This window comes from Chrysochloris asiatica, unplaced genomic scaffold (assembly GCF_000296735.1).
Source record: "Chrysochloris asiatica unplaced genomic scaffold, ChrAsi1.0 scaffold00035, whole genome shotgun sequence".
Taxonomy (NCBI): domain Eukaryota; kingdom Metazoa; phylum Chordata; class Mammalia; order Afrosoricida; family Chrysochloridae; genus Chrysochloris; species Chrysochloris asiatica.
This window is the reverse complement of record NW_006408553.1, coordinates 6,587,445-6,611,942: the sequence shown is the minus strand read 5'-3', so window position 1 is coordinate 6,611,942 and position 24,498 is coordinate 6,587,445. Positions and strand designations below refer to the sequence as shown.

At 41.9% G+C, this 24,498-nt stretch overlaps 1 protein-coding gene across 2 annotated transcripts in view; it reads left to right on the top strand.

Annotated features, from left to right (window-relative positions):
- Window positions 1-22,208, top strand: part of IKBKB (inhibitor of kappa light polypeptide gene enhancer in B-cells, kinase beta) — a 99,933-nt gene extending 77,725 nt beyond the window's left edge. Inside the window, exons 8-21 of one of the 2 annotated variants that reach the window (XM_006859925.1) lie at window positions 1,970-2,077; window positions 4,172-4,301; window positions 4,980-5,174; window positions 6,051-6,165; window positions 8,382-8,505; window positions 9,316-9,467; window positions 9,666-9,727; window positions 11,261-11,370; window positions 12,485-12,534; window positions 12,643-12,742; window positions 13,180-13,327; window positions 16,047-16,174; window positions 20,503-20,593; window positions 22,118-22,208. In XM_006859925.1, the coding sequence (XP_006859987.1) occupies window positions 1,970-2,077; window positions 4,172-4,301; window positions 4,980-5,174; window positions 6,051-6,165; window positions 8,382-8,505; window positions 9,316-9,467; window positions 9,666-9,727; window positions 11,261-11,370; window positions 12,485-12,534; window positions 12,643-12,742; window positions 13,180-13,327; window positions 16,047-16,174; window positions 20,503-20,593; window positions 22,118-22,183 (1,579 nt within the window). In that variant the 3' untranslated portion in view covers window positions 22,184-22,208. The remainder of the gene's footprint in view (window positions 1-1,969; window positions 2,078-4,171; window positions 4,302-4,979; window positions 5,175-6,050; window positions 6,166-8,381; window positions 8,506-9,315; window positions 9,468-9,665; window positions 9,728-11,260; window positions 11,371-12,484; window positions 12,535-12,642; window positions 12,743-13,179; window positions 13,328-16,046; window positions 16,175-20,502; window positions 20,594-22,117) is intronic. The other variant, XM_006859924.1, reaches the window with a different exon arrangement.
- The last annotated feature ends 2,290 nt before the right edge of the window (window positions 22,209-24,498 follow it).

Genomic DNA, 24,498 nt, shown 5'->3' with positions numbered 1-24,498 from the left:
GGCTTTACTCCATTCATGTCATCAGTCAACTGAACTTTGAAAAGGCGGCTCTTCCCCAGTCGCATTTTGAGTGCCTTCCAACCTGAGGGGCGAATTTTCTGACACTGTATCTGACAGCGTTTCTCTGCTGTTTATAAGGTTTTCAGCAACTAAATATTCAGAAGTAGTTCGTCACTCTTTCTTCATAGTTTGTCTTCATCTGGAAGCTCATCTGAAACCTGTCCACCATGGGTGACCCTGCTGGTATTTAAAATACCAGTGCCATAGCTTTCAGTATCACAGCAATTGACAAGCCACCACAGTACGACAAACTGACAAGACAAGTGGTGGAATGGCTACATAGATCTGGGCCATTGAAGAATTAGCTCATTAACATGTAGCCACTTCTTATAATGTATTGATCATAAAAATAGCTTACAAAAATATTCATAATATCCAGGGAATTCTTTTATTTTTTTCAGTTCAAATGTTGAACATTTCCATTTTTTATGACAAGGTAACTTAAAATCCATTCAGCTGAAAGAACCAGTTCTATATGAGAATATTTGAGAATATATCCCTAAAGTCTTCACATCTGTATAGTCAGTCTGTTTTCTACAGGCTTTCTAGAATTCCCCTCACTGGTGCTGGAGGATCAGTTGACCACTTTCCAGTGAACTTCTATGAACTCCAGTAAGGAATTGCTTTGCAGACTGTAATTTGTCTGTCTCATCTGCTTTTTAATTTGCAGGCAACTTTTTTTCTCCATTGCCTATTGCAGACAGATAGTAATTACAGGGTAAATGCAATTTCCTCTTTATAATTCTATCATAAAGCTACATTGAAATGCATTCTAGGATCAGCCTAACTAATAAGTATTTTATTTAATATACCCTGTTTGTTTGTTTGTTTTTAAAACTTCCCATTGACAAAGTAAATTTTTGTATTAGAGGGGCATTCAACTTACAATTGGCAAAACCTTTTATAACTTAAAATAGTCACAGTTAGGACAAAAGTTCTAAACTACTACCATCTTCCAACTCTTCTAGATTTCTTGAGTGTTCCAGATAAGCCATTAAGGAGTGTTTGAAGAGTAGCAATTTTTATTTGAATTCACCAAGTGCCTTTGGAAAAGATGGGTTTTAGGCATTCAGGCATAGTAGAAACAACACCAGATTTCAGAGTTAAGTCTACCAGTCTTTAGTTGTGTGACCTTGAGCAAAGTGCATCATCTTCATTTCCTGGTATGGCAGTATATGGTAAGCACTGGACTGCTATCCACATGGTCAGCAATTGAAACCCACCACCCATTCCTTAGAAACTTCATACAGGGTCTCTACGAGTTGAAACTGACTCAACAGCACTTAACAACAACAACAGAATCAATGTCTACCACATAGGATTATCATGGCTAATAAGTGGATATTGGATCCAAAGTGCCATATTATATAACCGAAGTATGAAACACTATTCAAATGTAAGTTATTATTCTTGTCACCAATAAGATTTGAAACGGTTCAGGTTATTTAAAACTTCCTTGTTTTTGTTTCCTTCAATACTATTTCAGGTACACCAAGAAGTTCACCAAACTGAAAAGTATAAAAGTTAATCTATGTTGGAGTGTTTGTTGTTGTCATTAGGTAACATCAGGTTGATTTTGGCTGGTGGAAACCCCCTGTAACAATAGAACTGCCCCACAGGATTTTCTACACTGTGCTCTTTATGGGAGCAGTTTGTCCGGTCTTTCTCTCACTCCTTACTGGAAAGTGCATGTGTTGACGTATTTAGCATAAATATAATATGTGTCAGTAATCTTGGCTTCATTCTCTATCAAAACATGAACGTTCTGTATTAGCTAAGACAGAAGATGAGTCTCTGTGAAGTGAAGTGACGTGTTGCAAATATAAAATGACTCTCCACCACTAAGTTAAGGGTTCTAATTTAAACTCCTAAACACTGGAAGGTAGTCATTCTGATTTCCTGTTCGCAGGCATTCAAAAGTCCGGCAGAAGAGTGAGGTGGATATTGTTGTCAGTGAAGACTTGAGTGGAGCGGTGAAGTTCTCAAGTTCTTTACCCTACCCCAATAATCTTAACAGGTATGGCACAGAGGCATTACATTACTCTTCTACACAGTTTCTTTCCTCTCTTTAGAAGTAGAAGGCTGAGGTGTCATCCAGTAGCTTTTTAAACATGTGGGTCTCATCCTAAGACTAAGAATTTGACAGATTTATTTAATCCTAAACTTAGAATGAAGTCCTGATATGGTGCTGTAGGATAAGCACTGGACCGCAAGGTCCTCAGAAACTCTATACAGGGTAGCTATGAGTCGGAACCGACCTGACAGCACTTAACCACAGCAATAAACTTAGAGTGGATTCCCATTCCTCAGATCCATCTCTTTTCTAACCTCACATAACAGTTTATCTATACCTCTTATTACCCTGAGTAGTTTCTACCTTGTATTACATTCAGTTTTGTATGGAGTTAATCTCTTCTTTTTGAAAGTAAGAAATAATACCTTATTTCTCTTTGTATTCCTGATGTATCATAGTCAACCTTTATCGTTTGATTGAATGACATTACAGTTTAGTTTTATTTCCAGAATATAAACAATTAAATAATAATACCAAGGTCAGATATAGGACAAAAATAGCCACAAAGCAGTCACCCATAGTTGAGTAAAATAGATGCTAGTGCCAGTGAGTACTTAGAGCAGGGGTGGGGAACCTTTTTCCTGCCAAAATTTGTAACATCATTAACAGGCCATACAAAATTATCAACTTAAAAATTAACTTGCTATATTTGGTCGAACATTTAATTAATTCACCCCTAATGTGATGGCTAGAACTGCAGTTGCCTTGGCGGGGCCAGACCACATGATTTCTGGGGTCTGATACCACCCTCGGGTCGGATGTTCCACCCACCCCTAGACACAGAGGATCAGGAGAGTATTGTTGGGGACTAGAGCTAGGCAGAATGAATATTTGGAAGAGCTGACTCTTTATAGAAAGCTTAGAAAGATGTACAGGACATGGATAGATAGAGAGGAAGGAGGAAGGACGTTCAAAGGGGAAAGTTGAGATTGTGGAGACAGCGAGTGAGTAGCCATGTTGACCTGAGTGAAGGGTTTGGATTGGGAGAGGGATGAGAGACACACTTAGTGCGTATTAGGGCCAGGTTGTGCAGGACCCTGAGGCCAGGGTAAGGGATATAAGCTGGCCATGTGAGTCCACAGAATGCATTTGAGGTGGACACTGACAAAATCAATCCGGCAGCCTGGGGTCTAGATTGTGTATAGAGGTCACCTGGAAGAAGAGTTGGCATGTAAACCACACTTAAAAACGTTCAGTGTTCTTTTGCAGCCAGTTGGAGATTAGTGTGCTGAACCAGCGGTTAGGAAATTCCTGGTGTAGGTTGCTCTTAGAAGGTCAAGAGTGAGGCAGTAAGCACCTGAATAGTTAAATTTTGGAAATACAGGTAGTCCCCAGGTTACAAACATCAGACTTATTTACAACCTGTAGTTAGAAAGCAGCCCCTATAAGCCTAGTATGAGGGAGAGGCTTTATGGAAAAGTGAAGCTTTTGGAAAAGATAATGACATTTTCCACTCTTTGAAGCCTCCTCATATTTTTAAAAATTCAAAGTACATACAGTAGTTTGTAATAACAAACTGATGCCGCTTTGCAATGCATATCAAAACATTATTCCTGTATTATATAAAATATGTTTTAGTGTATCTAGAAGTGTTTGATGTTCTTACACATGGAAAGGTACACTATGTACTAAGACTAATGTCAGATACAGACCAGACCTAACTGTTCCAACTTAGGTACAAATTCAACTTTAATCCCAGAACTACCTGCATTTTCATTTCTTTCTTTCCAAGTGGTCCATTTGCTTTATCAATAACCATTTATTGGCTGCCATCTGTTGTGTATAACATTAAACCCATGGGGAGAGTATTGTTGGGAATAGAGCTATCCGGAATGACTATTTGGATAAGCTGACTCTTTTCAGAAAGGTCTAGAAAGATGTACAGGACATGAATAGATATAGAGGAAGAAGATGGAAGTTCAAAGGGGAAAGATGAGATTGTGTGAACACTTGTACATTCCCGCATGGAGACAACCTGAGGTTGGTTTTTGAGGTGTCTTCCCCTACAGTCTGCTCCTCTGCTTCCTCCTGGCACAGGGTACTGGCAAAGCGACTGGAGACCTGGCTGCAGCTGATGTTAATGTGGCACCCCCGGCAGAGAGGCACAGACCCAGTGTATGGGCCCAACGGCTGCTTCAAGGCCTTGGATGATATCTTAAACTTGAAGGTGAACATGGAGCCAAGTTAATCCTGAGGCAACAGGGTCAGGTCTCAAAAGGGATGTGACAAACTCTTATGAGAAAGAAATACACAAGGAAAAGCAGGTTATAGGCCAGCTGACGTAGTGGGATGGACTAGGCTCCAGTGAGACTGCCTGTAAGCACAGCAGTGCCAACTGACACTGGTCAAACAGAGATCTTGAAGACCATGGCATGCCTCAACTAGGTCTTTGCTTTGTGTAGACTGGGGAAATGTTGGCAGTAGCAAAGGGCCTATGCAAATAATGGGGCATCTTTATTGTTGTTGTAGTTCGGTCCAGTTGATTCTGACTCGTAGAGACAGAACTGTCTAAGTTCCTAAGTCTGGGGGAGTCCTGGTGTGGTACTATAGGATAAGCACATGACTGCTAACTGCAAGGTGGTTGGTGGTTCAAACCACCATCATTCCATGGAAACCCTATACAGGGTTTCTATGAGTCAGAACCAACTTGATAGCACTTAACAATAACAACAAATATTATGAGAACAGATGGCCAGGTCTTTTCTTCCAATGAGCTGCTGGTGGGTTTGAACTGCTGACCTTTGGTCGTAGTCAAGTGCTTAACCATTACACCACCAGGGCACCTAATAAAGGGAGCCTCTTGTAAAAATGGATTTTTTCCAATAACGTTTGGGTTCTGTTGCAGCTGGTTCATATCTTGAACATGGTCACAGGCACCATTCACACTTACCCAGTGACAGAGGACGAGAGTCTGCAGAGCTTAAAGGCCCGAATCCAGCAAGACACAGGAATCCCAGAGGAGGACCAGGAGCTGCTGCAAGAAGCGGGTTTGGCATTGATCCCTGACAAGCCTGCCACGCAGTGTATTTCAGATGGCAAGGTGAGCCCTTGGCATCTTGCATACTGCTCTGAGCCTTTTTCCTGGCTTTGCCTCATAGGGAATGAATCATGATTTCAGATTTAACTCTACTTTGTCATATGGTCTAATTAGATTGTGCAGTAACCTCTTTGGTTTCTTTAGTTGGCATATGAAGTCTCTTGTGAAGTCTCCCAGGACACACTAATCGTGTGCTTGACTTGTTACTTCCAGACCACTTAAGAGTGCCTTTATGTATGCTTTATGTTTATAAATCAGTTACAGTTTTTTATGATACACCTCTTTGTACAGAACTGTATTAGACATCTCAATGGCAACCAAAGCAATAGGAGACACAGTCCTTGCCCAAAGACAGCATGTTTGCAATTGTGGAGATAGTATTGAAATAAAAGAAGCAATCATTGGATAAGAAAGCATAGTGTGAACTTCTGAATTACACAGTAAAGACAATCAGAACCAGATGGAATATAGAATAGTTGCAAATAAGGTAATAAATCCTGGTGGTACTATGGTTAAGTGCTTGACAGCTAACTGAAAGGTCAGTGGTTTGAACCCACCTGCTGCTACTCCATGGAAGAAAGATGTGGCAGTCTACTTCTGTAAAGAATACAGCTCTGGAAAGCCTGTGGGGCGGTTCTGCTCTGTCCTGTATGGTGGCTGTGAGCAGGAACTGACCAGATGACAACACGTGAAAGGAGTCAGAAACCTAAGAGTAGTCTAGAAACAATTAAGAAAGTCTTCATGGATGCTTAGTATTTGTTGGCCAAAGACTATGCTGTTGGTGACGAGTAGGAAATGCCCTGAAATCTCTTCATTTTGCTGTTGGAAAAGGGGAGAGGTGGGTCTATGAGATCTCATTTCCTTCTTGTCCCTTTGTAGCTGAATGAGGGCCGTACCTTGGACTTGGATCTCGTGTTTCTCTTTGACAACAGTAAAATCACCTATGAGACGCAGATTTCCCCTCGGCCTCAACCTGAAAGCGTCAGCTGTATCCGTAAGGACATGGTTGTGTTGTTAAAAGTATCATCAGTTAGAATACTTGGGATAAGGCAGGAGGGAGAGACATGTACCTGGGAAGGATCCACTTCAAAGAAGTGGTTACCATATGCTCAGGACAGTCTTCTTTCCTTTGTTGTTGTTGTTAAGTGCTGTTGAGTCGATTCTGACCCATAGCAACCTGTATAGGGTTTCCAAGGAGCAGCTGGTGAGCTTGAACCACCGACCTTGCAATTCAAATGACTTCGCAGTCTGACGCATTAGCCCACAGCAGCACACCAGGGCTCAAGTTGCTTAGTAGCCTAGGCCAAAAACAATGAAAGAAGTCTCCAGTTAGTCTTAGCCTTGTAATTAGGACTTCAAACAGAGGACAGAGAGTGCTGCCACTGAACCTGAATCAAATGACCACTTATTTTATCTATTTTTGAAATTTTATTTATATTTTAACAAATCATAAATACACCCCCAAAATCATAAGGTACAAAAGAATATGCATTTAAAAAAAATCACTTTTTAAATGTACAAAATCATAAGGTACAAAAAAATATACATTTGAAAAAAAAAGTCTTCTTTTACCAATCTCCAGCCAATGAGTTCCTCTTCCCAAGAAATGTCTATTACCAAATTTGTGTGCATCTTTTCTAGGAGTATTCTGTACACTTATTTATGTAGCCTTTTTTTCCCTTAACAAATGATGGCACACAATACATACTGTTCTGTGCTGCCTTTTCCATTTTAAAATATACATCTGTGCCTCACTTACGGACATGACTTGGTTCCAAAGATCAGGTCATTAAGGAAAACTAAAGGCAACCACATCAGATCACAAAACGGATCATTACATAACTGCCCTTACTACTGAGAATCATGACCTGCCAAGTTGGCACGTAACCTTAACCATCACAGCCAGCTTTACTCTTGCCCAGATTGTTGTTGTTGTGTGCTGTCGAGTTGGCTCCAACTCATAGTGACCCCGTACAGGGTTCCCAAGAGCAGCTGGTGGATTTGAACTGCCAACCTTGTGGTTAGCGGTCCAGTGCTTATCCTACAGCGCCACTCCCAGCTGAATGTTGTTAATGTGCAAAATAGATAATAATACACTTGGCTATTGTCCTAAAAGCAAAAGAGTCAGATAATAAGATAATTGATAAGTCAGGAGTAGGTGTATTTTGAAGATGGCTCCCTGTTGGTACATATAGAGGTGCCTTGCTTTAAAAATACTGCCTTGTACCCCATTGTGAGAAATGCCAGATAGTCATTTTAATACAAGGGGGCTTCAAAAGTTTGTGGGAAATAGAATGAAAAGATAATGGTATTTTCCACACACATTTTTAGATGATCATGGTTATTAATGATCATGTCTTTGTGTATCCCAAAGTGACTAGGCTGTAGAAGGATTATAAGTTTTTTGTTTGAATTTAATGCTCCATTGTCCATATGTGCGGTATTTCCTCCATGCTGTTGTAGCACTTTTTTGTTTGTTTAATTGTAGCGATGTGGTGTGGCACTGTGGGTTAGCGCACTAGACTGCAAAGTCGGTTTGAACCACAAGGTCAGTGGTTCAAGCTCACCAGCTGCTCTCCTTGTAAACCCTATACAGGGTTTCTGGGTTGGAACCAACTCAGCAGTACTCAACAACAACATATATACATCAAAATACTTGCCATTTCAACCGTTGTTACATGTACAATCCAACCACACGCCCCATGTTAAACAGCCATAGCCACTGCCCATTTCCAAACCTTTCTCCTCTCTTTCTTTTTCTTCCCATTCCTCCCACCCCATACACACCTTAGAATAAATAGTCTTCAAACTCTTCATCTTATTGTGTAATCAGTCATTTCCAGTACTGCTTGAAGCTACATTAAACTTCATGTGACTGTAGATTTTGAGTTTCCACTGAAAATGTACGGGACTGTGTACCTATGTATGTCTCCATGTAGTTCATGAAGCATTTCAAACCAAATGAACAGCTATGATTGACTGTCTGGTACACACAAAAGCCATAAGGAGGCGCCAAAAAATGTCTGAGATGATCTTTATGGAACAGCCAAGCATTGACACCTGAAAAATTATATACTAACATTGTAGTTACATATATATGTGTGTGTTCTGTTTTGTTCTTAAATATAAAAGTACTAGTGATGTTGCAAAGCAGAGTTTGTTAGCTTGGGAGAGTTAGCCTCTGAAAATTGCTACTGTCTTTGTTTCCAGTTCAGGAGCCCAAAAGGAATCTCTCTTTCTTCCACCTGAGAAAAGTGTGGGGCCAGGTCTGGCACAGCATCCAAACCCTGAAGGAGGACTGTAACCGGTTGCAGCAGGGACAGCGAGCTGCCATGTATTGTGCCAAGCTTTTTTTTTTTTTTCAACTTAATTTATTTAGAATTGCTTTAGTGGGTTCTACCACAGGGAGTTGCCAGAGCTCAGAAACCATTATTATTAGAGACAAGAGGGAGACACTGGTTTGGACTGTTGGGATGCGGTTGGGCTGACTGAACTGAGGGAGGTCCTTTCAGATCTGAGGAAACCAGTGTGGTTAGTGCACAGAGGAAGAGTGCAGAATGGAGGGTTGGGCTGACTGGACCAAAGGCAGAATGGAATGTGGCAAAGCTTACTGCAATTTGGGTTAGCAAAACTCGGCTAATTGTGCCAGGGACTTACTGACTGACTCTTCCTCAGCTTATGGCAAGTTTAGATTATTGGTCTTTTTGTAGTATTTTATCTAATTCTAATTTTGGTGCAGAACCTCATACATTGCTGTGGGATAGGAAATTTTGTCATTGTGGTTTAATTTGCCACCATTATTGTTATTACTAAATTATCGCAGCACCTGCAATTGGCATTTGAAGAGATTTTGTTATTGTATGGAGCCTTGGTGGCAGAGTGGTTAAATGCTCTACTGCTAGCCAAAAGGTCAGAGGTTCAAACCCACCAACTGCTCTGCTGAGAGACAGATGAGTCAGTCTTCTTCCATAAAGATTTACAGCCTTGGAAACCCTGTGGGACAGTTCTACTCTGAACTGTATGGGAATTTTGAGTAGACAGCAATGAGTTTGGTGTGGCTTGAGTTTAGTTTTTGTTGTTGTATAGGAAGCAGTATCCGGATCCCAAAAATGCTTCAAAGTTCTGTTTCTTGTGGTCCCATCAGGATGAATCTCCTCAGGAATAACAGCTGCCTCTCCAAGATGAAGAATTCTATGGCTTCCATGTCTCAGCAGCTCAAGGCCAAGTTGGATTTCTTTAAAACCAGTGTCCAGATTGACCTGGAGAAGTACAGTGAGCAAACCGAGTTTGGGATCAGTGAGTGTCATGTCACTCTTTTGCAAGGAGTTTGGGGAGACCGTTCCTTTCTCTCTCGCTCATCTCTCCCTCTTTTTATTTTTCCTCCCTCCATTTTCTTTTCACCTCTTATAATCTAGTTGCTTGGTTTGATTTTGATTTTGATTTTGTGGTGTTCTTGTTTTTTATTTTATTTTTCCCATTTTTTTCTCCCCCCAGCATCAGATAAATTGCTGCTGGCCTGGAGGGATATGGAACAAGCGGTGGAGCTCTGCGGGCGGGTAGGAGACTAATTCTAGGTTCATATACTTACCAAGGGGGTGAAGCTGCTTACTAGCATTTTCCACCTTCTCACCAGACACTGGGTACACTTTGTATGACAAAAATCAAGTTTTCTTCCATGCCTTTGACCTTGATGCAGACTTGTTGGAAAGAGGCAAGGAGAGTAGCCAATAAAGGGGACAGCTCCATGGTGGCCCAGTTTAGGAGTTCCACATGTGGACAGAGGCAGTCTAGATTTACATAAAGAACACAATGTTATGTGCCCCTGGGGAAAGCCTCAACTCCCTTCCTATTAGAAAAGGCCTTGGATGAATGATTTATACCTCCCCCTTGTCAAAGGCTTCTGCCTACCTTTGCTGAAAGTTTAAATCCATAGGAAAGAAAAAAGGACGAGGTAGAAAAGACTGTATAAATCAAATGTCATTGAAAAATGTGAATTATGAAGTCAAGAGAAGTAAGTGTAGTTTAGTGAACCTCACACAAATTAAGACCCTGGGCTCAAGGCCTTTTTTTTAAAGAGTCTTTTACCATATCCTTTTGTGAACTTGGGCAAGCTCACCTCTGTGTTCCTAGAAATCAGTACTGATCGGGATATATGCATGATTGCAGGTGACTATTGTATAGACAGTATCTTATTTCACCATAGAGTGGTTAGTGCTCCATTACAACTTGGCACCCATATACATAAAATATGAACTAGAGAAGTCCAAGGCTTTGTTCCAGGCCTAGCTTTGGAGTGGACGGACAGGTTAAGAGAAGGAAAAGTCATGTGCATTGGGCATCTTCTATATACCAGCTACTTGATCTACTGTATCTCATTTAACTCCTATTATATACTCTATTACGGAGTCCTAGTGTGCTGCTGTAGGATAAGCACTGGACCACAAGGTCAGTTTGAATCATTAGTCATCAGTTCAAACTCACCAGCCACTCTTTGGAAACCCTATGCAGTGTCGCTATAAGTCAGAACCGATTTGATGGCACTTAACAACAACACCATACTCTATTAGAGAGCTCTGGTGTTGCAGCTGCTCTTGAAAGCCCTACATAAGGTCTGTGTGAGTCAGAACCGACTCAATGGCACACAACAACAAAATATTGTTAGAAAGTAGCCCTGGTAATACAGTGGATGATAAGCACTCGGATGCTAACCTAAAGGTAGGTGGTTCAAACCCACTAGCCACTTCATAGAAAAAGATGTGTCCTTCTGCTTCTGTAAAGATTGCAGCCTTAGAAATCCCATAGAGCCGTTGTGTTCTGCCCTCATAGGAACCCTATGAGGAGTTGAAATCTACTTAATGGCACCCGTGTATACCCTTTAGAAGCCTGTTTTATGGAAGAAGGAGTTTTAGCTCATTGTTTAGGTAACTTGTCCTAGGGTCACACAGCTAGAAAGTGGCAGATTGAGGCTCAAACTCAGCTCAACTGAGTGTCTTCATGTTTTACAGGGTTTGGAGGGTTTCCCCTGTAATTCTCACATTTCCGAATGCTCTTATTATGTCAGTTGACATTAGCACAGCTTCTTTTATCAGGAGAATGAAGTAAAACATCTGGTGGAACGGATGATGGCCCTACAGACAGACATCGTAGACCTACAGAGGAGCCCGATGGGTCGGAAGCAGGGTGGGACGCTGGATGACCTGTGAGTGCTCACTGGGCAGGGAACCACAGTTTCCTTCTCACTCTACACCTCTCCCTTCTCCACACACACACAGGCAGCCAGCTGGAGTTTCCTGTGTGTATTAGGGTTGTCTGAGTTTTCCAGCATGGCTGTTATGGAGGCTCCATAAGACCATTCCCCTATATACATGGTACTCCTCAGGCGTATCATCTCTGCATTTTCCAGAAATGGGCCAAGATAAATCCCCATCGTTCCAAGCAAGAAAGCTGACCTCACAGTGTCGTGAGGTTCAACTCAGATATTGCATCTAAGAAGTAGTTTGTAAATTATGAAGGCTGTGAAATGCAAATAGCCATGACCTTACAGCTCATCTAGTCTGCTCAACGAATTCCCAGCTCAAAGAGCAGCAAAAAGAACCAAAGGATGATCCTGGCTAGTTTTAGAAGTCTAGATCTGGAGACTTTAGCTTCGGGTCTTTTTCAGGCATTTGGCATTGGCTCCTGGAGGCGATGAAGCATTCAGGCAAACCAAGACTACTGTCAAGGAATAACACGAAGCCCGCAGTGTTGTCTACAGAGGAAACCAGGCAGTCTGGTCCATCTATCAAGGGCTCTGTCACCACAGCTCAGCGGTGTTCTCTGATTTTTAGGACCAGATGCCTGGGCATCAAAAATTTAATTGTTTATAGCCTATATTTATTCTAATTATTTAATTGCCCTTTCCTGTCCTCTAGTTTTCAGATGAATGTTCTCTTTTGAAATATCAGCCAAGGATTTGTGTCCACTCTTGGGCTTGAGTTGTCAAGGAGGGTCTATCTTCTCTGGGGTCCAGAGATGGTAAATGGGGTCACTGTTAGAGAAGCCATGAAGACAGGGAATTTGGAGGGACACAGTGGAGACTCTCCTCTCCTCAAGATTCTCAGTGACTGAGCCTCAGAAATGTTTGAGTTCTGATAATGAGGGAAATTATCCTCTGTATTCACTTTTACTGGTACCAGGAATCATAATCTATTCCAATTAAGAAAGACATATTTCTAGAAGTCACTCATTCTGCTGTCAGGAATTAGCAAACTAATGCTTCAAATGAGCTTGTTTAACATCAAATGTAGACAGAACTTCTTCCTTGTATATTTCAGAGAAGAGCAAGCAAGGGAGCTTTACAGGAGACTAAGGGAAAAGCCCAGAGGTAAGTGGACTCCTCTGACTGCCCTGGGTTCATTTAATCTCATTTATGAGGTATTGGTGCTCTCTGGAAGTTACTTTGGGAACGGTGCAACTCTTCTCCTCCTTCCAGACCAACGAACTGATGGGGACAGTCAAGAGATGGTCCGGCTGCTGCTTCAGGCCATCCAGGGCTTTGAGAAGAAAGTGCGAGTGATATACACTCAACTCAGGTATGAGCCCCGCTCTCCTGCCCCCAGGAAGGAATGTGGAGAAGCAGCAAGGCTGTATGTAAGGCTGTTTTCCTCACTTTGCTCAGGTTTGCTACAAGAATTTGTTGATGAGCAGTTTATATAATTACTGGGAATTATGTTCTGGGGTCTCTGGGTAGCACAAACAGTAACATGCTCAGGTAACATGCTTGACTGCTAACCAAAGGGTTGGTGGTTCAGGTTCACCCAGATATGCCTTGGTGATCTGCTTCTGAAAAACGAGCCATTTGAAAACCCTCCCAAGGCCAGATACAAATCCTGACACACATGAGGTCACCATGATCCAGAATCATCTTGAAGGCCTCTGGTCTGGTGTGCATTTTGGTTTAGTTTTGGAATACGCTCCTGCTTTCTCCAACCCAAATGCCATTGGAGTTTTTCATGTGCATTTTTCACAGTAAAACTGTAGTTTGCAAGCAGAAGGCTCTGGAGTTGTTGCCCAAGGTGGAAGAGGTGGTCAGTTTAATGAATGAGGATGAGAAGACTGTGGTTCAGCTTCAGGAGAAGCGGCAGAAGGAACTATGGAACCTCCTCAAGATCGCTTGTGTAAGTAGCCCCTACAGCCAGCAGCCTAATTGGGCCTTTGCACTTCTGTGCTGCTGGACCCACCCTGACAACCAGAACCAAGAACTTCCCACCCACTGCTGCTACTCACTTTTATACTTTCCTCCCCCATGACTTAGGAGAAGAGCAGAGTTAGTCAGGGAGGTCAGAGGCACACCCATACCAGTTAGTTTCATTCATGTATGTCAGCATGACCTAGCTGATCCTCATCTGTGTCTGCATTACTCTTAACATAGTAAGTAATCCATGCTTTCTGTGCACACTGTCTAAATACAGCTGTGAGTCTGTTGAAGGTTGCTCTGGGAGAACATTTCAAGAAAAAGCCAAAGATGAAGAAAGATGAGCAAGGTGAAAGAGAAGGACACCAGAGTTGATGGGGATAGAAACCCCTGTTGTCAGAACTACAGAGAGGCTAAAGAGGATGAAAAGAGAGCAGCTTGGTCACTCAGAGCCTCTAAGAGCAGTTGTGATGCTGTGGAGGCAGGGGGCACCAGAATGCACAGAGGGATGGGATGTGGGTTCTGTGGATGACTTTTCCTTGGAGAATTGTGGACCCGAAGGGAAGGAGAGCTGCTCAGATGGAAGGAGGATACAAGGAGGCCTGAGTATGTTTGTAGGCTGAGCACAAGCACATAGTGTACCAAGAGCGATTCAGAGTATCAAAGAGAAAGGAGATGAGCATAGTGTCAAAAACAGAGGAGATGTTAGAACCAGGATCATAAGCAGGATTCACCTTGGGAAGGAGTGAGTGACATTTCCTCCCAGATGAAAGGAGGAAAAGAAGAGATGACAAGGTAGAGAAGAATTAGGAAGAGGTATTGAGGCATTCACAGGTGATGGCCTGATCTGCCATCTGTGCTCATTCAACACTGTGATAAAGACTGGGGGTAAAGCAGAGGGGGAGATGGGGAGCATGGCAGTTGTCCCAAAGACCTCATAACCTGATGAGGGGCACAGATAAGGAAACTAATGAGAGCGATTTAGGGCAGAAAATGTTGTAAAGTACATGTTAAGCATGAGTTGGACTGACGTAGCAGGTTAATGCACTGGACTTCAAGGTCAGTTTGAGCTATAAGGTCAGCAGTTCAAACCCACCAGTCACTCCTCAGAAACCTTGTACAGGGTTGCTGTGAGTGAAAACCAACTTGACAGAACTTAACAACAACAACATAGTATAAGTTTAGAGGAGGGACACCTGCTTCCATATTAGATGAGAGGGAACACCAGGAAATGCCCACACGGGTGCGCTGTTTCCACTGAAGTGTGAGTCAGAGTTAGCCAGGTGGATGGGTGGGAGATGAGGACATTCCATTTTATCACAGGTGTGGAGGCATGAAAGGGTATGGTGTGTTCAGTTGTAGCTCACGGAATGGTTCTAGAGGCACAGATAAGGGCTAGCATATATAGGCCATACTTTACTTTGAAGACGAGAAGAAACATGGCCGAATTTGGTTTTTTCTTTCCTATGGAAGGGATTCAAATAGGAAGAGATGAGATCATTTCTGAGTGTTAGAGAATGACTGATGTTGGCAGCATGGAGACTGGATGTGTGGGTGAGGGACCGCTCAGTGAGCAACCCAGTATCTAGGGCTTCTTGTTGTGTGCGGTGGAGTTGGTTCTGATGAGACTGTAAATCTTTACGGTAGCAGGAAGCCTCGTCTTTTCTTCTGTGGAACAGCTGGTAGCCTCGAACTGCTAACCTTGAGAGAATGGAGAGGGGCTGAAGTGCAGACAGAGAGAGTGAGGCAAGTAAGAGAGGAGTCTGTGAGGGGACAGATGAGAGTGTGGCTGGAGAACTGGGGTAGAGGCAGTTTTAGGTGATGAGGAGGTTAGCAGTGTGGGCATATGTGTTGCTGCACATGTAATGTGTAGATGAAAGTGGCTGGAGAAAGAAAGCAGGAGCTATCGGTTTAAAACCAGGACATTGAAGGTGACTGCCACAGCAGCCTAGGAATCAGAACATCTTGGTTTTCTTCTTAGCTGTGCCACAGATAGTATGTTTCACAGAAAGACATTTATAACCTTTCTGTGTGCCTCTAAGTCTGCCACTTGGAAAAAAGTGAAAACACTTTCCTTTTATTTCCTTGCTCTGGTAGCGTAGTGGTTACGAATCGGGCTGATAACCTCAAGGTCGACAGTCCGAAGCTACCAGCTGTTCTGTGGGAGAAAGATGAGACTTTCTGCTCCCATAAAGATTTACAGCCTTAGAAACCCTAAGCAGGGTCACTATGAATTGGAATCGACTCCATGGTACTTAACAACAACAACAAGAATACATTAAGGAATGAAACTAATGAAGTAAAGCCTATGATCTAAGCACTGAAGCCTCCCTGTATTTAGAATCCTTTCTCAAAAAGTATACTACAGTTACTTAAACACTTTCCAAGCTGACATGCAAAGTACCAGCAAGTGTCATGGAGCGAGATATTGACTGATCTTTTCTGGAATAATAGCTAGTGTCTTGCAGCCAAATGACTTATGAGAAAATACTGTGGTATGAGGTATGAATGCAAATTTTGAGTCATCTCAAACCTTCACCCAACTCACAATAAAAAGTAAAAAAAAAAAAAAAATTCTCTGGAGCCCAGTTCTACACTGACACTTATGGGTCACCATTACTTGGAATCAGTGCCACACATACACACAATTAAGTCATCTCTTTGCTCCAAAATCTTGGTGACTTTTTGTTTTTGCCCTTCAGAGCAAGGTACGTGGTCCTGTCAGTGGAAGCCCAGATAGCATGAATGCTTCTCGCCTTACTCACCCTGGTCAGCTGATGTCTCAGCCTTCCACCACCCCCGACAGCTTAGCTGAGTCCGTCAAGAAAAGGTAAGTCAAGGTTGCTAATAGTGTCAAGTACAGTGCAGGCAGTCCCCGGCTGACGAACGTCTGGTTTACCTACAAACTCTAGTTGTGAACCAACCCCTGTAAATTTGAGGTACATACAGTGGTTCATAGTAACAAATACACATCAAAACATTATTGTATTACTATGTTATAGTTGTTTGATTGCATCTGGAAGTGTTTAATGTTTTTAATGCATAGAAAGTTCCACTATATACTATATTTGTTGTTGTTGTTATGTGCCATCGAGTCGGTTCCGACCCATAGCGACCCTGTATAGGGTTTCCGAGGATGTAAATCTTTACAGTAGAAAGCCTCATCTTTCTCCCGCGAAGTAGCTGGTAGTTTCGAACCACTGACCTTAAAGTTTGCAGCCTGATTCGTAACCGCTACGCCACCAGAGCTTCCTGTATACTATATAGTAAAAAAAAAAATTGGCTAACTCATGTTAGATATGAATGGTACCTACCTGTTCTAACTTATGTACAAATTCAAGTTAAAGACAGACTTTGGAACAAAACTCATTCGCAATCTGGGGACTCCCTGTATTCAAGGGCACCTCACAGAGTCATGGTTGTGGAAATGCATGTACAGAAGACTGTTTCATCATTCACATTCTTTTGTGCATGTTTTCCTTTGTTAACATGTGTTATGGACTATGGAGAAAAAATGGTATATTTTTTTGCTCACATAGTCCTTTATAGCTTGTTAACTAAACAAGTTACTTGTTTAGCATTGCATTACTAACTGTTTAATGAGAAGATTGGAGTCCCAGTATGACACTGTGGGTTATGCACTGGACCGAAAGGTTGGTTTGAACCTCAGGGTCAGTGGTTCAAGCTCACCAGCTACTCTTTAGAAACCGTATACAGGGTCACTGAGTCAGAAGCTACTTGATTACACTTAACAACAACAGCAATGAGAAGACTGAAAGTGCCTAGTCAGTCATGTGCTAATATAGTCCATCATCATTTTCTGGTCTTCACAAGCAGATTCCCTTCAGAGAATGCCCTGTTCATTACATCTGAGTCACATGGCCTCCTCTCTCTGAAACCCTGCCACCACTTTGAGTTACCAAGTTACCATTTTCCCGCCCACTGCCTGTCATTCATCCCGTCCTGACCACTATGACAGAGATGGTAAGCCTTGCTGGTGAGGCTTCCTGCCTTCCCGTTTCTGACTTCAAGCCCGCTTGGGTCAAATTCATCTTTACAAAATACTGTTTTGATCCAATTAGTCCTTGGTAACTAATAATGTCTTCCCACCACCTATAGGATCAAGTCTAAACTTTCTCAGGCACTTACAACCTCCTCAGTGTGACTCTCCAGCCTAACCCCACTGTCAGTCTCCTGCAAACTCTTTGCTCTAGCCCAATGATCTAGAGCATAATTCTTTTAAAAATTACATAATTCTATTTGTTTAGTTGTCGGGACTGCACGATAAAACATAACACCAATAGTGTATACAGCTACTGTTTAGTGACACTGATTACATTCTTCAAGTTGTATAACTATTCTCATTCTCTTTTTCTGAGTTATTCCTTCCTTCCTGTCAACATAAACTCACGGGCTCCCAAGGTTTCCATATAATCTTTCAAGTCGCTGTTGTCAACTTGATCTCATGTAGATAGTTCTTAAAAAAAGCGTAAAGTTCAAGGCAGGCTATTGTTGATTCGTTAAGCTAAACTGTTGTTTGGTTTTAAGGAGAGTTCAGGGGATACTTTTGGTTTAAGATTTAAACACTGTCCCAGCGCAGTGGCTTCATCCAGTCTTCATGACTCCAGGAAGTTGAGACTTGATGAGAATTTGAAATTCTGCTCTACACTTTCCCCCTTTTGGTCAGGATTCTTTGATTCAATCTTTGATCAAAATGTTCATGGCAAAGGAAGTAGTTGTTCTTAGAAGCATTTAGCCACATATTCTTTATCCTCCTCCTATATTCCTGGTTCTCTTTCTTCCTCTGATAGTGTAGGTGAATAAAAGCCAACTGTTGTGCCTTAGATGGCCACTTTCACGTTTTCTTTTTAACCCCTGGCACTACACATCAAACTAGGAAGTAGAGCAGAAGCATTAAATATGTTATTAGGCCCATTAATTGGGATGTCCCATGAAACCATAACCCTAAACCTCCAAAGCAATAAATCAAATCCCATGAGGATTTTGGTTGTTCATCGAACAGTGACTCTTAAAGTCTGATCCCAGACCAGCAGCAGAAGCAGTGCTTCCTAGAATGAAAATTCTCAAGCAAGACCTACTGGATCTGAAGCTTTGGGGTAGGCCCAGCACCCTGTGTTCTGACAGTCCTTCTGGTGATTCAGATGCACACTAAAGCTTGACATCCACCGCTGTTGTCAAATTCTGGCTCCTCAGATGCTACCTTACAAGACATAGTGGTCCTCCCAGGAGCCCTGGTGACACAATGGTTAGACACTTGGATGCTTATCAAAAGTTTGACAGTTCAAACCCACCCTTTCCTTTGGGGCAATTCTACTCTGTCACATGGGGTCACTACAATCTAAATCCACGTGACAGAATTTAACTACAGCAGTGATTCTCCCATCTGTAGTATGCATCTGCTTCACTTGCTTCCCACCCTCTTCCCCAAGCTGTGGACTTTTTTGTTTGTAGTTAGTTCCATTCCATGAGCATTCAGTCAGCATCGTCTATGTGCCAAGCCCCAGGTACTAGAGATGGTTGTCTAGTTCCTATAGGTAGTGCCACAGAAAGAAAGTGATTGCTTTAGGTCAGTGGACGACAAATAGTGAACTGCTAAAAAGGAGCTTTGGTAGCGTAGTGGTTACGAATCGGGCTGCGAACCGCAAAGTCAGCAGTTCGAAACTACCAGCTGTTCCACGGGAGAAAGATGAGGCTTTCTGCACCCGTAAAGATTTACAGCCTCGGAAACGCTGTACAGGGTCACTATGAGTCAGAACCGACTCCACGGCACATAACCACCACCATCACCAAGGAGTTCAGGGTTCCTTTTGCGGTGATGAAAATGATCTAAAGCATTTTAGTTGAGTGCTGTCGTGTTGGTTTCCTCTCATAGTGACCTTATAGAGGGTTTCTGAGGTTTGAGCCACCAACCTTCTGCGTAGCAGTGTTAGCCTACAGTGCCACAGCAGGACTCTGTACATTCTAAAATGATTGAATTTATACTTTTAAAGGGTGAACTTTATAGTATGTAACATGTATATCAATCAATAAAGCTGTTTTAAAAAAAATCCAGTTCCTGACACAGGGACATTTGTAACCTATACTCTTTTGTATATTTAATCACATGACCTTAGATTGTTAATTATCTTTCCCGCCTACTGTGAGTTCTTGGATTGAGTGACCAGGAGGTGCGTCTTATATTGCTCTTTGGAGCTGGCACTGAGCCTTTAGTCTGGCTAAGAGCCCCTTGTTGTTGTTGTTACGTGCCGTCAAGTTGATTCCGACCCATAGCGACCCTTATAGGGAGGGTTTCTGAGGAGCAGCTGGTGAGCTTGAACCTCCGACCTTGCAGTTCAAACAGCTTTGCAGTCTGGTGTATTAACCCACAGCGTCACACCAGGGCTCCAAGAGCCCCTTAGAGGCTAAACAAAAATATGCTTTGTAGTGGGGCATAATGCAGGGTAAGAAGAATTTCAAGTTGCTGTCTTCCATCATCTCTCCAAGAATACTCTCAAAGCTCTAAAAATGTAGTCCTAGGACCACAGGGTGATTCTGGTCTCTTCACAACTTATTACTCCTTTTCTTTCTATAGCCTATTCCTGATAGAAGCATGCAATATGCATAGCTAAACATACATCCATTCACAATTTCTACACGAATAGCTTGATAACATTGGTTACATACTTCATGTTATGTCACTGTTCTGTCTTTACCTATATTGTTCCATCACCATTAATTTGAGCTTTCTGTCCCTTAAAGTTCTCATCTGTATTTTAGATTGACTGTTGTCAGTTTACACTCATGATCATTCTTTATAAGAGTTTTCTGCATCAAAAAAAGATGGAAGGAATACACAGTCATTGTACCAAAAAGAAATAGGTGATGTTCAACCATTTCTAGAGGTAGCATATGATCAAGAACCAATGATACTGAAAGGAGAAGTCCAAAGTGCAAGCTATAAGGGACGATGTGAACAAAAAATATGTACCACTTTGTCTCCATAGTCCCCAACATATGTAACAAAGGGATGCACAAAAGAATGTGAAAGATGAAATGGTCTTTTGTTTTTACATGTTCTTTTGCATAGTTTCAAACAATAGTATTATTTCTGAACAGATAATAATGACCACTTCCTTATATTTTGATCATTTTCTTTAGTGAAGAACTGGTGGCTGAAGCACATACTCTCTGCACCCAGCTAGAAAACGCAATGCAAGACACGATGAAAGAGCAGAACCAGAGTTTCATGGTAATTAATGGTCCCCATCAATCCCAGTTATTCTACAACAAAAGAACATGAAAAGGCAGTTTAGTGTGACCATTGATTAGTGTGTACTTAGGATTTCCTGTTGTTGTTGTTGTTGTTGTTGTTAGGTGCCATTGAGTCGGTTCCAACCCATAGTGACCTTATGCACAGCAGAATGAAACACTGCCTGATCCTGGGCCAACCTCACTACTGTTGCCACGCTTGAGTCCATCGATACTGCTACTTGGCCAATCCATCTCGTTGGGGTCTTCCTCTTTGTCTCTGACCCTCCACCTAGTACATGTTTATTATCTGTAATAATAATAATAATCCTCAATGAGATGGAGTGATACAGTGGCTGCAACAGTGGGCTGAAGCTCAGTAGTGCTGTGCTTTGTTCTGTTGGACATAGGGTCTCTATGAGTCTGAATGAACTCAACAGCACTTAGCAACATTAACTTATAGTTATTGAATACCTACTTTTAAGTGCTTTAGGTGCATTATCTCAAACCTTTATGGTTTAGGTCAGGGGAATCTAAAGTACAAAAATGTAAAGTCTAAAGTACAAATCTAAGGTACAATCCAAAATACAAAAAGTAACATTATTCTCAGAAGGCCATCCCTACATACAGCTTTTTACCATTGCCGACTTCCTAAATGTGTTGGATTCTGGTGAAAATGCCAGAACCTATCATATTCCTGCCCCTCAGGGACTCAGAGCTTAGGATGTCTTACAGAAAGACAAATCTGAAGAAAAAGTAGTCAAGATACAAGTACACTAAGACAGAGCTTAAATTGCTATTATCCCAAATTGTTCCCTTAAATCTTTACATGGCTATATCCTGCTAATATAATTGTGTGGTGAACACTTTCCTAATTTCTAACATTTGCACAAGAATCAAAGGGTTGTATACTACTGCTAATTGCAGACAGCTCTAATTTGTGCAAGCGCTATTCTCCAGTTGGTGAAGTTTCGGTATCTCTTACTGATGTTCTTCCCACTCCTAGCACACTATACCAGGGGGCTTCAAAAAGCTCATGGAAAAGTTCCATTCTCTTTTCATTTAATTTTCTCATGAATTTGAGTCTCCCTCTCATATGTTGATCATTTCACTAATGTGCACTTCTGCCATGCGGCATTGGGGAAAGGAGGGTAGGGAGGATGAAGTACTGGCTTCAGCTGGTTATTTCATCTAATGATGTTAGAAAATGATAGCTAAGATTAGCTCTTGGTACCACCTGCTCAAATGAGTGTAAAAAAAGTTCTTTGGGTATAATTCATATTCAAATTGTTTTTAGTTTCCATAATCACAGAATCTCAAGGATTCTGAGCTAGTCCAAAGAAAAGATCATGTGCAGTTTTGAATGTGTAGCTTTAACTTGGGGGCACCCTGTAATGACAAGACTTTATTATTGAGAGGATTTACATTTGCTTTCTAAATGGAACCTGGTTGCCTCCTGGAATGGAAAAACAACCTGAGGCATATTGATGGCTGCTATATTTTTAACGTGCCTATTAACTTCCAGAGTCTAGACTGGAGCTGGTTACAAACAGAGGAAGAAGAGCAGAACAGCCTGGAACAGGCGGCGTGATGGTGTGGGGGGCCTTGCCCACCTGTTGTGGGGCTCCCTGGCCTGAGGCTCCTGCGCAGTGGCCCCTACTGTAATGAGGTCCTGAAAAACCTTGGCACCTACAGGAAGGTCTGACTTGCCCAGCAGTTATGACACTCACCCTGAACCAAGAGTGTGACTCCTCATGGGCAATGTGGGGTGCCTTGTCTGCACACCTGGAAGTCCTTCATCACAGAGGCCCAGCACACTTGGCTGCCAAGTCACGCGCTTTCAGGGAAACAGCCACAGCAGCACTTCCTCAGCTATGGAAAAAGGTGTTCTGAGTACTGTCTGCCTCACAGACCACTAGACACATTTCTAACTAGAAAGTTTCAGGACAGTCAGAATGGTACATGGTGCCAGCCTATCCTCACCTGATCCACCAGTTCTCTCATCTTGCAGCTAAGAGTTTCATCTGGATTCAGGTGCTCTTAAACAGACATTTTAATCATTGATTTGGCCTGGCCTCATCCCTTCTCTTCCCCTTTTGATTTCACTGCTGCTGAAACTGTACTTTTGTCTACTACTTTGGTGGTATGCTCTTTTTAGCAAGGCAGTAGTGATGCTGAGCCCTAGAGCCAGGATGGAAAAGCACTTGCCTTCCTTTGGGTTTCATACCTGGGAGTGAGTTATCACAGAGAAGGAAGAAAGAAACAAATTGGAAACTTTGTCAACCACCAACCTGCTGACCACAGATGCTCATATCTCCTCATCCTTGCTCAGACAGATCCATGTGTGGCAGGAGCAAGGGGAGGGGAACACCAACTTCTCACATCATCTAGCAGTATTATTAAATTGATTTATTTAAAAAATAGTTTCTATATTTTATAACATGATTCACACACGTATCCTGGGCTCCACTATCCATTTTTATAATACCTGCGATTTGGCCTTCTGAGCTCCAAAGTCAACTTAATGGAAAATTTTAATAAAATTGAATAGTGCCTGGATCATAAAGACTTCAATAGACATTTTTTATATCCTCTTCAACATTGTACAAAACTTCTGTCCATAAAAGTTAGTGGATAGAATGAGTCCAGATGATCACACATAAGTGAATTTGGTTGGAGAAGAATGTTGGAGTAAATGAATTTCACAAAATGGGTTCCGTGGAGACAACATAAAGGGTACTGTGGTTAATTAAAGTAAGTTTAGGAAATGGTTTCATGCTCTCATTCCTTCCTTCTGGAGAGTCACATTGTACACTGCTGGTGTATTAAAGTCTCTATAAAAAGTCCTGTTACAAAGAAACTGGTTTAACTTTGCGTAAATCCACTGGTTACCTAACTCATTTTACCATAGAACCTTTTTTATTTCTTTCTGCGTGTGTATAACACAAATATTCCAAGAAACTTGGATTTGATTAAACAAGATTTTAGAAATAGTGAAGAGGAATGTAGGAAATAAGACCAGAAAAGTAGGCTGAATGGAGGGAATGAATTCTGGGTTAAAGGCCATGGACTTGTTTTATAGGCAATTGAGAGTTACTAAAGAATTCTGAGCAAGAAAATGACATGACCAAAATAGGGGTTTAGGAAGATCAATATGTCTGGGATGTGCCAATTGATTTTAAAAAGTGCAAACACTACAAGCAGGAATTTTGCTTCAAAAGATGAAGGAGATAATGCTTTGCCCCCATTCTTCTGTTAAGCACAGCTAAGATCCTCGTTCAAAAGACAGGCTGACTCAGACATAGTAGTGAATTCCCTGAATTTTCTTTGGGCCTCATATGTCCCAAACTGGGTTCTGGAGAAGCCTGCCAACAAATGAATACCAAAAAAACCCAAGAATAGCTATGTTTCTCTAACTGTATTCGTTCCCTAGGGTTGCTATAAAAATTGCCACAAAGTAGGTGACTTAAAACAACAGAAATTTAATGTTCAATTTAATGTTAATGTTCTGGAGACCAGAAGTCTCAAATTGAGTGTTGGTATTGGCAGAACCATGCTTTCTCTGAAAGTTCTAAGGGATACTCTATTTCTTGCCTCTTCCAGCTTTTAGTGGGTCCAAGCAAACCATGGTTTGTGGCTGCATGTCTCCAGGCTCTACCTTCAGTGTCATATTGCCTCCTATCTGTCTGTCAAACCCCCCTGAGTGTGTGTTTTAAGAACATTTGCCACTGGATTAAGACTCCTTCGGGATAAACTAGGATAAATGCCTCTTCCCCAGAACCTGAACTTGATCACGTATTTTGTCATGTAAGGTAATATTCAGAGGTTCTGGGGATTAGGACATGGGATATATCTCCTTGGGGGCCATATTCAATTCATTACAGTCTATCTTCTTGCTCCCCCCAA